The sequence below is a fragment of the Crinia signifera genome, chromosome 6, assembly GCF_055691185.1.
Source record: "Crinia signifera chromosome 6, ASM5569118v1, whole genome shotgun sequence".
In the NCBI taxonomy this organism is placed as follows: Eukaryota; Metazoa; Chordata; class Amphibia; order Anura; family Myobatrachidae; genus Crinia; species Crinia signifera.
The window spans coordinates 31,566,525-31,580,817 of record NC_139222.1 but is presented as its reverse complement, the minus strand read 5'-3'; the positions used below and the strand labels follow the sequence as shown (position 1 = coordinate 31,580,817).

At 49.7% G+C, this 14,293-nt stretch overlaps 1 protein-coding gene across 4 annotated transcripts in view; it reads left to right on the top strand.

Annotated features, from left to right (window-relative positions):
• The window catches only part of KDM2A (lysine demethylase 2A), a 49,441-nt gene that overhangs the window by 10,745 nt on the left and 24,403 nt on the right, over positions 1-14,293 (top strand). For all 4 annotated transcript variants that reach the window (XM_083145895.1, XM_083145898.1, XM_083145894.1 and 1 more), the window contains exons 6-12: positions 1,523-1,701; positions 2,188-2,294; positions 3,149-3,242; positions 4,654-4,807; positions 5,782-5,897; positions 5,998-6,124; positions 6,436-6,932. In XM_083145895.1, the coding sequence (XP_083002021.1) occupies positions 1,523-1,701; positions 2,188-2,294; positions 3,149-3,242; positions 4,654-4,807; positions 5,782-5,897; positions 5,998-6,124; positions 6,436-6,932 (1,274 nt within the window). The remainder of the gene's footprint in view (positions 1-1,522; positions 1,702-2,187; positions 2,295-3,148; positions 3,243-4,653; positions 4,808-5,781; positions 5,898-5,997; positions 6,125-6,435; positions 6,933-14,293) is intronic.

The window sequence follows — 14,293 nt, the reverse complement described above, 5'->3', positions numbered from 1 at the left end:
GAGTCGTCTTTGATTGTTTTCAATGATGCATTGGACTGATAGTTTGTACGGTATATTCCTTACTGCATTGAGGAATGTATATGGTAGACCGGTGGGATGGCTTGCCTCCTCTCTGCCACTCTTTATCATCTGTTCTCACTGGGCCTAACCACAGCCGTAGTGATGCTGTGACACCTCCCAGTGATGTCATGTACAGTAATGCCGGCCATACACTACTGCAGGGCTGGGCAATTACGGCCCTCCAGATGTTGATGAACTACACATCCCAGGATGCTTTGCATTAGTTTTGCTATGTGGCCATGCGGAAACTGATGCAAGGCATGCTGGGATGTGTAGTTCATCAACATCTGGAGGGCCGTAATTGCCCAGCCCTGCACTACTGCGATGTATTGCAACCGTTTATGGCCATCCGACCCCAAGCGCTGGGAGGGGGATCAGTAGATCCCATCTGAACCTCGCATCAGTTCAGATCGGATATGATCGATCAGATCATCACCGGGTCAGATCATCCCAAATCGTGTATGGGGGCCTGAAGTCCTGGCCAGCAGGTGGGACTATGAGCAGCAGATCACTCCTCAGTAAAGCTGACCGGGGACCTCTTGTGGTGACAGTTGAGCTCTGGTTCCGGTGGTTAGATCTAGTGTGTAGATAGACAGTCGATACGTCTACCCCAAAAGCTTGACGTGCAATAGGTTGACAGTCAAACTGTTGAGAAGGTCGACCGGTCAAGATGGAAAATGTAGACACGTGACAAGGGTGACCTTAGTTTTACTTGATTTTTTTTTTTAACCTGCTTGGTCTTACTTCACCATCCATGTCCATACAGAGGGCCTGAAGCATGGCGAGCAATGCGAGGGTACGCGTTACATTAATTGAGGGTCCACGTCAGCAGTTGTTGCCATTGGCACCAAAAAATTGCAAAAGACTTATGGCTGCCTTTCCATGTGTCCACTTTTTGACCCTGTCGACCTATTGCATGTCGTCCATTTTGGGATAGAGCTATTGACCATCTATCTAGACCAGGGCTGGGCAATAGCGGCCCTCCAGCTGTTGATGAACTACACATCCCAGCATGCCTTGCATCAGTTTCAGCATGGCCACATAGCAAAACTGACGCAAAGCATCCTGGGATGTGTAGTTCATCAACAGCTGGAGGGCCACTATTGCCCAGCCCTGATCTAGACATTATATATCTCCTAATCCACACCATTGAGCTCTGCCTGCAGATGTACCAGCTGTATGTGTGCTGAGAGACCTAGAACCATGCGTTCCTGCCTTCATACTTACATTAGACCCACACAAGAGGAGAGCTTCTTAGTCAGTGACTATACCGCATGTAAGAGAGGCGGCTGCTGTTCCAGTGAAAGCTTTCCTGACATTACTGGATCACATTGGTACTAAGCTGCTGCACTAGGCCAATACATAGCCCTCGTTCTAGCCTATGTAAGCCCCGTGTGCAGTCCAGGTCTTGGCATGTGCCCAGCCGCTGTGTACTGATGATGGGCAATGTCTTCTCTTCCAGGGAGCAAGCGCATTGTGGACGTCATGGATGTCGGAACGCAGCGGGGCATCGAGATGACTATGGCGCAGTGGGCAAAATATTATGAGACCCCTGAAGAGGAGAGGGACAAGCTGTACAATGTGATAAGCCTGGAATTCAGTCACACCAAGCTTGAGAACTTGGTACAACGGCCAGCTACGGTTAGCAGTACTTCCGCCTCTCGCCCGTCTTTAGGCAGCCCCACTGGGATTAACTGGAGACCATTCCGGCCTCCTTTCCATTCCTTTCCCTTCTCTTACTTTCACTTCCTTTGCTTTGCCTTACCTTACTTTTCCCTTCCTCCTTTTCTGTCCCTTCCTTTCCCTTCCCTTTCCTTTCTTTTCCTTTGCCTTCCCTTACTCTCCCTTTTTTTTTCTCTTCCTCCCTTGCTTCTTTCCTGTCCCTTCCTTTCCCTTCGTTACTTTCCCTTACTTTCATTTGCCTTCCCTTCCTTTTCCTTCCTCCTTTCCTTACTTGTTCCTTACTTGTTCCTTCTTTTCCCTTCCCTTACTTTCTCTTCCTTTCCTCCTTACCCTTTCCTCCTTTTGTACATATACCTGCTCTGCTGTCTGACTTTCTGTCCTGTTGTCTTAATGGATTGCAGTTTGGCCCTGCTTCTTGCATCAACATTCTTTTCATTCCAATAGGTGGACCAGATAGACTGGGTTGACAACATCTGGCCTAGACACTTGAAAGACCGGCAGACGGAATCCACCAACGTCATTCAGGAGATGCAGTACCCCAAGGTGCAGAAGTGAGTGCCTGCCATCTCTCTGACTTCACTGTGCGGCGTACACCTTACATCTGTGTCTACTATCCCTGTCCTGGCTTGCTATGCATGTACCGCGCCGCAGACAGCAATGTGCTTAAGGGTTGGCTTCTGTATCTATCATGCCATACATAAATAATAAATATTTACCTGTAAATAATAATGATTCTGGTTCCGGGATGCAAGTGTTTTTAGAATGATTGCGAAAGGCTTACCTGTAAACTAGACCTTGGTGCTGCACCTAATACATTAATGTGTATATAGCTACAGTACTGTATCCTACGGTTCTGCAGCCCTCGTCCACTATTAAGGCTTATGTTATTACCATCACTAGTTTATAATAGAGGGATACTTAGCACCGCTTACAGCCCATTGGAGTACAAAAGGCGCTAAGGCACATTCATCATGTGTACAGTGAGAAAAATAGCATCTGATTGGTGAGATAAGTGACATCTGATTGGACAGGTGCTTCATCCATCCAATCAGGCGACTACTTTGCTTATACTCCCCTCTAGTCCTTTTCGTACCTCCTGCTTACTAGGGGGAAGCGGGTGTATTGATGAATGTATGGGCTTCTGTCTCACTGATCCAGGAAAGCAGACAAAAGTATGCTCACATTAATCCTTATCTAGTCTGGTGGATTCTTCCTTTACCTCTGACTCTTGTGCCAGATTCTCTAGGGGCATGGCCATAAGATTTAGCTGAGGCTGTGTTGGTAACATTACATAACAAGTCTTTTTCCATACACAAAGACAAAGGTTCTTAATAAGCTTGATAACCCAATGGATGTCCATGCACGTGTAGTGTGTATGCAGCTAATCTCTCCCTGTGTGTTCTAGGTACTGTTTGATGAGTGTCCGGGGCTGTTACACTGATTTCCACGTGGACTTTGGTGGCACGTCTGTATGGTACCACATACTCCGAGGAGGCAAGGTAATCCTTTGTAGCCCACATAAGCGCTGCTTGTTTGTGCAGGGGAATGGTGATGCCATTGGCTAGAATGTATCTGCTAGAAGATGAGCTGGCACCGTTATGCAAAACAGGGGGCGTGGCATCCCACTTCTAATGGTGTGAACACACGGTACAATTTAACATTGGATTTTGACACTATAAAATCTGACCAGGGTCGCATACACATCGTATGGAGATAGAACACGTTTTTAACCTTCGATCCCGATGCGCGCTCCCGTTCAGCAGAACTCGAATAGCGAAATAGACGGGCAGCCAAGACTATATGGTGCATATGGAATGTAGATTGTATGAATTGAATGCTGTTTTTATGCCTTGTGATTCATATGCGATGTGATCCCGATGCGATGAACAACCTTATTCAAATTTACAGTATAGTCAAAATCGCATGGAAATCTCAAGCACATAGTCAAAATCTCATGGGGATCGGAAGTACAGAAAGTCTAAATCGCACAGGAGTTAGCAAAAAAACGAATGGCACAAATCGCGTAGCGATCGCATCACAAATGACCGTATGTACACACCATAAGAGTCTGCCAAGGTCAGGATTAGATGCAGATGTCCGAATCCGACGGGCGGTCTCAGAAAGCTTCAGCTTACACTCACTGACCAGATCTTACACTGATGTGAGCCATGAGCGATGGACACGATGATAATCCGATGCGGATCTGGCAGATGCCTGCAGGGGGCGTGTTATCTCTTACAGATGCCTCCTGCTCCATTTTCTTTTATTTGTACCGATGGCTATTTACAAGGAATAACGCAGTCGCAAAGAGGTGGCTGTATAATTCCATGTATCTGGCAAACTGGCTCCCGACAGTCAGAATCTCGACTAATACCCCGTTCTCACTGCAGCCAAATTCCCGGGTCTAGCATGTAGACCCGGGAATTTTCCTTTTAACACAGGATTTTTGGCAGTGTGAACGGGTGGCATATCCGGATCCCCAACACGGGTAAAACCCTTCTTTTTACCCGTGTCTGACATCCGGAGATGCAGACACGGGTTGACCCGTTCACACTGCCGAAAAACCCGTGTTTAAAGGCAAATTCCCGGGTAGAACTTCTTCACCCGGGAATTTGCCTTGCAGTGAGAACGAGGGTCCAGCACGGCAGTCCCCGGCATTTTAATGCTGGGGAAAAGCTGTGTATTTCTCACTCGCAGTGAGAACACTGCATAAAACTGGCTATTTTCCCTCCTGGGGTCCTGCCGTGCTCTAACACTTGGGATTTTGATTTCGGGGAAACGTCCGTCTGAATCCCGGCTGTCAGGGAGTTATACAATACCCACTGGCTCTGTGGCTAGTAGTTGCCCCAGCAGAGCCATGCTTTGCCTGACCCAGAAGGCGCACATAACGCTGTATGTTTGTCCCGTTAGGTTTTCTGGCTGATTCCTCCGACGGACAAGAACCTGGAGATGTATGAGAACTGGCTGCTGTCGGGGAAACAAGGGGACGTCTTCCTGGGAGACAGGGTGACAGACTGCCAGCGGGTGGAGTTAAAGCAAGGCTACACGTTTGTCATCCCTTCAGGTACAAACCGTACGCAGGGATTTATAACATTATTGCATTTCTATCGGATATGCTGATACATTGCATTGCTAGGCAGCACGACAGGCCTGGGGTATTGTGGATGGTCAAAGTATTATTATCCGTGATCATAGGACTGCTGATAACCAATCAGCAAACGGATGACAATCCCTTTCATAACCAAGTCATATATAGGCAAAGACCGCAAGTACAAAATAACTGGATAGGTGGTGAGGGCTGCGCACTATGAATGGGCTGCCATCGTATGCATAACTATATCCTTGTCCGGGTTGACGTGTAAACGACAGGGTGTTAGTAACTGGAGGCGGGGTTGCATTTCGCGATTACAAGCTCATCACATGGAGACCGGTTATAGTACAGGACATAGTGGCTGTTGGCATGGGAACAGGAAGAAGCTAGTTAGGTGCTTTTCAGGCCTATTGGCCTGACACAGTAGTGGGGATCACGCTCAAAAGTACTTGTTACCCTATGTCAGGACTGGCCTGAACCTGTGGTTCTCCAGCTGTTGTGAAACTACAAGTCCCAGCATACCCTGCCACAGTTTTGCCATTTAGAAATGCTATGGCAAGGCATGCTGGGATGTGTAGTTTCACAACAGCTGGAGCGCCACAGGTTGGCCAGGCTTGCCCTATAGGATAGCGAGCACTTTTAGGTGAATCGGGTATCCGTTGGCAGGGGGTGGCGGTGGCAATTCATGCTGCCGTTGCCGGCGTTTAAAAGCAGCAGAAGCGGCAATCCGCGCCCTTCCCCCATAACTGCATTCCTCCCTATGAGTCTTGTACTAAAGGCAAATGTGTGTTTTCTATCCTGGGTATGAGCTAAGCCAGTGGTTCCCAAACTGGGGTGCCTCGGCTTGGTGGTCCAGACCCAAATAATGTGATGACGCCATGTCTCGTACAGTTACTTGGATGCCCACTGCAGTGTATATACCTGTCTTATGTGTTGTGCCTCCACAGGATGGATTCACGCCGTGTACACTCCTCAGGACACGCTCGTTTTTGGCGGGAATTTTCTGCATAGTTTCAACATCCCAATGCAACTACGCATCTACAGCATTGAAGATCGGACGAGAGTAAGTGCACAGACCATCGGCATTGGATCCAGATATAAATGTTCCAATAATTAATACTTATTTGCTCACTGTTCTTCTTCTTCTTATTTAAACCTCCCAGGTTCCCACAAAGTTCCGCTACCCATTTTACTATGAGATGTGCTGGTATGTGTTGGAGAGATATGTTTATTGTATGACTAGACGCTCTCATCTCACCAAGAACTACCAGCGGGAATCGCTGAGCATAGGTGGGTGATGGTTTAAATAGAACTGCTCCTCCAAGTTTTTTTCTAATGCTGGGTATCATGGAACGGTCTTCTAGCCAATCAGCAACCTCTGACGATTGGTAAGTGCAAACGCTTACCAATCATCGGCCCAATGTGCTGTTCCTTGTGTAGCACCTGAAGGGCATTTACATGTTCCCACCCAGTTGTGATGTCGGTCGCGTGATCTATAGAACACCCGATGATACTGGCCAGTGTGTACCCAGCTTTAGAATCGAAATGATGAAAATGCGTCTTCTCCCCCCCCCAACTTTTATCTTTGCCCTATTTTACAGATTTGGAGCTGAATGGTCGCAGGAGACCGGACACTCCATCTTCCTCCTCTTCATCGTCCTCTTCATCCTCCTCTTCATCGGAATCACCCACCTCTTCCTCATCCTCCGAATACGACGACTCGTCGGACCAAGACTGGGAGGAAGAAGAAGGAATAAGGAAACGAGAGAGAGACCGCAGGAAAGTGGAACGAGAGCTACAGAGAAGGCGAGACCGGGAGCGGCGGCAGAGGGAGCGGCGACAGAGGGCACAAGATCGGCAACAGCGGGCGGAGCGGCTAATTATGTCTAGCCTCCCCGCAGCACACCAGCCTCTCACTCCGCCTCCTTCTCTCCCAATGGCCACTCCTCCCTCGCCTCCCGTGACGCCACATTGTTTGACATGGTTCGAGATTGAAGGCTTACATTGCCTCGTAAAGAAGCTTGAATCCCTTCCTCCACACAAGAAGTGCCTGCCTGACGGCATCGATGACCCAGACGCTCTGATCTTGGACATCAAGGTGAGTTCTTTGGGTTTGTCTATGCGCCAATCGTTGTATTATTGTGCCCATCGGTTTTTAGAGGGGGGGTAAAGACCCAATTGTGATGAAGATCTGACAACTTTCTATGGGCAGATGTATTAAGCCTTCACAAATATTAAAGTGGATGGTGATAAAGGCCCAGCCAATCAGCTAACTACCATGTGACAATCTGGGTTTGAAAGCTGATTGGCTGGTACTTTATCACTCGTATCACCTTCTAACTCTTCATCAACCTGATGTAACGGTTTGCTTTGTAACCTGCTGCTTTGTGCTGCTGCTGATGGGCACATAGTTATACCCATATTGTGGATGGTTGGATCTGTGCTCTGTCATCTATTATCTAAGTTAGGGTTTAGTATTGGGGTGAGATTATCACCTGGAAGCCGTCGGCATTCCCAGTGTCTGTCTTCTGGCTGTTGAGATTTCTTCCGACACTGCACAGATACAAGATCGTGTTTGAACGCAGCGTTGGGAGGAAATGGTCACACATGCATAAGATATTGGGAGGACGAAATGGCTTTGTTTGGTGGGGAAAGAAATGATTGCTGTCTAGACCAGGTCGTTTCCAGAGGCAGATGTAAAATTATATAAATAATGATATTATTGGTTCCAGTCTGCTGTATGTTTCCCGTTGAAGGGAAGGTAGGTTCTCCGATCAGCTACATCTCATGGGTCCCTATTCTGAAACTCCCAGCATGCCCTGACACCGTTTTGTTATGAGCAAATGCTAAAATTGTGACCGTGCATGCTGGGGTGTGTAGTTTTACAGCAGCACTTGCCTTCTTTTCATAGGGCTGGTCACATCTAGAGCACTACATGTGGCTGTATAGACCGGCCGGCACGCAGTGAGGATGGAGGACACGTTTACTCTAGAGCAGACATGTCCAAACTGTGGCCCTCCACACATCCCAGCATGCCTTGCCATAGTTTGTGTTCCCTAATAGCAAAACTGTGGCAAGGCATGATGGGACTGGTAGTTTCACAACAGCTGGAGCGCCGTAGTCTGGACATGCCTGCTCTAGAGCTGTAATGACAGGACTATGAGCGGTGTTCATGGCCTGGCCGTGTGCAGATGCACACGGCCCTGGCTGCTGATTACACTACTGCACAGCGACACTGATACAGTAACTGCAATACATCAGTTCTCAGGGGCTTTTCCCAAGGCGATCTGGTAACGATGGCTCGTACATTTTTAGAATGAAATGTTTTGACCTTTCAAAAACAAAGGTTCGAATGCTGCGTTTACAGCGGACCACAGGCCAGGCACGGACGTGTTCATTGATTTTTACGTTTGCTATTTGTTGACTTTTATTAATTCATGATCCCCTGCCCCCCGTGACAGGTGTAGATTATTTCTCCATCACTTTATTGGAGCACTTACATCAGTGGTGTCAAACTCATGGCCCTGCAGCTGTTGTGGAACTACACATCCCAGCATGCCCTGCCACAGATGTTATATAATGGATTGCTAAAACTGTGGCAGGGCATGCTGGGACATGTAGTTCCACAACGGCTGGAGGGCTGTGAGTTTGACACCACAGACTTACATGAGTGTACTAAGCTCCCATCTGCACCCAGTGGAGACTTGAGACGCTGGAAGAGGAACGGCTGCTGTAAGCTGTATAATTCCTGCTGACAAACTGCATCCCTGACTGACTGCAGCAGGAAGATCAGGGAAGCCCCCCCCCCCCCCCCCTCCTCCTCCCTCACTGTCACTGAGCTGGTAATGCTCAGACCTGGGCTCATAGAGCAGTAATCAGGCAGCAGGAGTAAGTGGGATGCAGGCAATGCTCCCGCGCGGAGATGCTACAGGTACCTGTGAACACCGGACGCCTCATCCACCTTCTGTTATTGGAGATAAAAGGCCTTTTGGGCGCTTACTAGTAGATGTGACTGTGAGATGCGGTGTCTCGTCCGTTGTACAGCAAGTCCCCGTTCTCTGCAATGTGTGTACATGTTGGCTCATGCTGGGAACGCAATGCCCGTCTGGGGCTGTTCATTTGGGCAATGTCGGGTACTTATTAGGCTGTCCTAGGGCTTGGGATTAAGGAGGATAGATGAGGAACCCCTTGTTAAAGGTTGTTGCTCTCTTGCAGGATGGCAGCGCCGGGCCCATCCGCACTGGCTGGCTGGGAAAGGGAGTAACCTTCCTGTTCTGGCTATTGCTTTGTTGTCCTCTCTGGGGGGTATCCAGTCAGGAGATCCACATGGTCTAATGCGACATTGTCAAAAGGTCAACTTTATGGGGTCATAGGGTCAACCTATGGCATGTGTCGACCTTTTGACCATACATAAGGTATGTCGACCCTTTTCATGTGTTGACCAATAGCGGTTAACCTATTGGCTGTAAACATTTTTATTGTCGACCCTAACGGCCGCCTCCCACACTTATACGGTGTCCATGTCGACATAGGCACAAGAAAATGTCACCATGTAGAACGGAGACACTGTAGATCTAATAAACCATAAGCCTCTAGGAGTGGTTCTGGCCGGCTATACAGAGACGTAACTCCGATCTAATGGTCACATGTTAATCAATATATGTGTACATCGTCCAGTGTACGCACTATATGTTTAATGATGCTCACTCCCGCGGGTTGTTCGCGATGTCCTGTGGTTGATATATATATATATTTGTTCAGTCGATAAATGACATCACTAGTGGATCGACGATGGCGACCTCTGGCTAGATGTATCGAGCAGGTGATTGGTAATCGTGCTTACCCCACTTGGTCGGCAGATTCGTCGTTAAAGTGCGGACCCAGCCTTATAGTGCAGGGACCACCCTATATGTCATCCTTGATCAACACAACTGTATCGGGGATTTGGGAAGGCTGCCACTTGGATTTAAATGTTGGTTAAAGCCTAAATTATAACTTCTACCAGTGCTAGTAGGCTCAAGATTACTGATTCAGGGGTAAGTGATCGGTAACTGCCAAACTGTTAAAATCCGGTTCGGTAGAGACCACCAGGATCCTGGATCTGGCAAGATCATCCGCTAATGATGCCAGTTTATGGTCCCGCTACCTGATTCTTGTCTCTGAAATCAAGGTTGGCCCTGGTGCCCTCAAGGTTGTTCTCTCCTGTAATAGCCATGTATGGACCTATGTCAGAAACTAGAGCTGCCACAACCCACACACAGAGTGCAGTAACCGTATTTCATTCAGTGCAACTACACTATCCCCCCCCCCCCCAATGTGGCTGCAGACTGCTCCGCTAATTGAATTGACCCCTTGTGTTACCCAAAAACCCTGCTCTTCCCCCTTACTTTGCCTGCTCCTGATTATAGCCCCCAGGATGTTTTCTGTATTTCCATGCAGGTGTTGTCATTACTGATGGTGCTAATTCTATCACCTGTGATTCTGAGGCCGGGGTGTAGGGCTACCAGCTCTCCCTCACTAGTTTCCCTGGTTTTTATTCGGCTACAGAACCAGTGTTATTCACGAGTTCCTCGATAGATGCATAATCTGGAATCCTGCGTTTGGTGAGTTGTTCAGACCGGATGGCACCGCCATGAATTTGCAGGCGCGAAGCTGCCCTTCGATAGAATCCGGCTACTTTTTTATTGATCGCCGGACATACGCAAGTTGATTGACAGGAAGATCGCATCCACATTCAATGCCGGAAGTACCAGACCATCACCGGTCCGTGCCGCATTCTTTAGCTTCCGTCAGATATGGGAGCAGGAGACCTACCAGCCGGCTTCCGAACTCATGACTTCGGCAATGGGACTGGCATCATGTGACACGATCCTGAGAGTCACGCTTTCTGGACGTTGGTAGGGTTCTATGACTGTCCGGCTTCTCTGGTCAGAGAGTGACAGCGTTCCCATGTGACCTGGCCTAGCGAGGCTTTGTGTTCCTCCACGTACGGTACCACCCTGGCATGGTATCGGGGGATTTGGTTCTGTATAGGAAGGGGGCTCATTTAGGTGTCTAGTGAATAGGCTTATGGCAGACACAGTGTTACACGGACCTAGTGGAAGGGAAGTGTGTGTAGGGTTACAGCACACAAGCAGTGAGTCCGGACATGACGGGGTTAATCTACTAAAATGGGAGTTCCATTGAAGATGTGATGTTGCTATAGACAACCAATCATCAGATTCTATTTATTGTCTTTTTTAGATGTGCTAAATAAAGTAGATTCTGATTGGTTGCTGTGGGCAACATCCCCTCGCAGTCCATTTATCTCATACCGTGGTAGTACTTGGTCCGATCGCTGGTTATCCTCCCTGCTTTTCTGTTCCGGAGAGAGTTGGCACCTGCATGTCTGGTTATGCGGCAGTCCCCGCTGCAGCTTATCTGGGGAGCAGGGGGCGGTGGGGGTACTTGTCCCGGATGATCAATGATCCGACGCCTGCAAGCTAATCAGCGGAGAAGTCTCCTGTGGATTCCCATTGGGACTAACTAGCTACAGTGTGAATGAATAATACATGATCCCAGATCTGCCTAAATAAGTCATTGCACGGAGCTCTGCTCCTGGATGTGCAGAATGTCCGGGACATGGGAGGATGAGGAGGACTAGAATCACAGAGCCGCAGATGGAAGCGGGGACTTCAGAGATGCTCCATAAAGTCCGTGTTCAGCCATTGTCATTGGCCTGTGTCACCCTGGGGGCTGCAGAAAAAGGGTCTCTGGAATCTTTCAGCTTGTTACTGCTTGACATTGGGACCTGACTGACTGCATATAATTGGCAGTGGCCCAGCACTGGGAGGAGTGCAGTGAGATGTGCTGCAGGGGAGAGCTGGCTGTATATAATTAGCAGTGACCCAGCACTGGGAGGGGTGCAGTGAGATGTGCTGCAGGGGGGAGCTGGCTGTATATAATTAGCAGTGACCCAGCACTGGGAGGGGTATAGTGAGATGTTCTGCAGGGGAGAGCTGGCGGGCTGTATATAATTAGCAGTGACCCAGCACTGGGAGGGGTGCAGTGAGATGTGCTGCAGGGGAGAGCTGGCTGTATATAATTAGCAGTGACCCAGCACTGGGAGGGGTGCAGTGAGATGTGCTGCAGGGGAGAGCTGGCGGGCTGTATATAATTAGCAGTGACCCAGCACTGGGAGGGGTGCAGTGAGATGTGCTGCAGGGGAGAGCTGGCTGTATAATTAGCAGTGACCCAGCACTGGGAGGGGTCTAGTGAGATGTGCTGCAGGGGAGAGCTGGCTGCATATAATTAGCAGTGCCCCAGCACTGGGAGAAGTGCAGTGAGATGTGCTGCAGGGGAGAGCTGGTTGCATATAATTAGCAGTGACCCAGCACTGGGAGGGGTGCAGTGAGATGTTCTGCAGGGGAGAGCTGGCGGGCTGTATATAATTAGCAGTGACCCAGCACTGGGAGGGGTGCAGTGATATGTGCTGCAGGGGAGAGCTGGCTGTATAATTAGCAGTGACCCAGCACTGGGAGGGGTGCAGTGAGATGTGCTGCAGGGGAGAGCTGGCTGCATATAATTAGCAGTGACCCAGCACTGGGAGGAGGGGTGTAGTGAGATGTGCTGCAGGGGAGAGCTGGCTGGCTGTATATAATTAGCAGTGACCCAGCACTGGGAGGGGTGCAGTGAGATGTGCTGCAGGGGAGAGCTGGCTGTATAATTAGCAGTGACCCAGCACTGGGAGGGGTCTAGTGAGATGTTCTGCAGGGGTGAGCCGGCTGGTTGTACATAATTAGCAGTGACCCAGCACTGGGAGGGGTCTAGTGAGATGTGCTGCAGGGGAGAGCTGGCTGCATATAATTAGCAGTGCCCCAGCACTGGGAGAAGTTCAGTGAGATGTGCTGCAGGGGAGAGCTGGCTGCATATAATTAGCAGTGACCCAGCACTGGGAGGGGTATAGTGAGATGTTCTGCAGGGGAGAGCTGGCTGTATATAATTAGCAGTGACCCAGCACTGGGAGGGGTCTAGGGAGATGTGCTGCAGGGGAGAGCTGGCTGTATATAATTAGCAGTGACCCAGCACTGGGAGGGGTGCAGTGAGATGTGCTGCAGGGGAGAGCTGGCTGTATATAATTAGCAGTGACCCAGCACTGGGAGGGGTATAGAGAGATGTGCTGCAGGGGAGAGCTGGCTGTATATAATTAGCAGTGACCCAGCAATGGGATGGGTATAGTAAGATGTTCTGCAGGGGAGAGCTGGCGGGCTGTATATAATTAGCAGTGACCCAGCACTGGGAGGGGTCTAGTGAGATGTTCTGCAGGGGTGAGCCGACTGGTTGTATATAATTAGCAGTGACCCAGCACTGGGAGGGGTATAGTGAGATGTTCTGCAGGGGAGCGCTGGCGGGCTGTATATAATTAGCAGTGACCCAGCACTGGGAGGGGTGCAGTGAGATGTGCTGCAGGGGAGAGCTGGCTGTATATAATTAGCAGTGACCCAGCACTGGGAGGAGGGGGTCTAGTGAGATGTGCTGCAGGGGAGAGCTGACTGTATATAATTAGCAGTGACCCAGCACTGGGAGGGGTGCAGTGAGATGTGCTGCAGGGGGGAGCTGGCTGTATATAATTAGCAGTGACCCAGCACTGGGAGGGGTATAGTGAGATGTTCTGCAGGGGAGAGCTGGCGGGCTGTATATAATTAGCAGTGACCCAGCACTGGGAGGGGTGCAGTGAGATGTGCTGCAGGGGAGAGCTGGCTGTATATAATTAGCAGTGGCCCAGCACTGGGAGGGGTGCAGTGAGATGTGCTGCAGGGGAGAGCTGGCTGTATATAATTAGCAGTGACCCAGCAATGGGATGGGTATAGTAAGATGTTCTGCAGGGGAGAGCTGGCGGGCTGTATATAATTAGCAGTGACCCAGCACTGGGAGGGGTGCAGTGAGATGTACTGCAGGGGAGAGCTGGCTGTATAATTAGCAGTGACCCAGCACTGGGAGGGGTCTAGTGAGATGTTCTGCAGGGGTGAGCCGGCTGGTTGTATATAATTAGTAGTGACCCAGCACTGGGAGTGGTATAGTGAGATGTCTGCAGGGGAGAGCTGGCGGGCTGTATATAATTAGCAGTGACCCCGCACTGGGAGGGGTGCAGTGAGATGTGCTGCAGGGGAGAGCTGGCTGTATATAATTAGCAGTGACCCAGCACTGGGAGGAGGGGGTATAGTGAGATGTGCTGCAGGGGAGAGCTGACTGTATATAATTAGCAGTGACCCAGCACTGGGAGGGGTGCAGTGAGATGTGCTGCAGGGGGGGAGCTGGCTGTATATAATTAGCAGTGACCCAGCACTGGGAGGGGTATAGTGAGATGTTCTGCAGGGGAGAGCTGGCGGGCTGTATATAATTAGCAGTGACCCAGCACTGGGAGGGGTGCAGTGAGATGTGCTGCAGGGGAGAGCTGGCTGTATATAATTAGCAGTGACC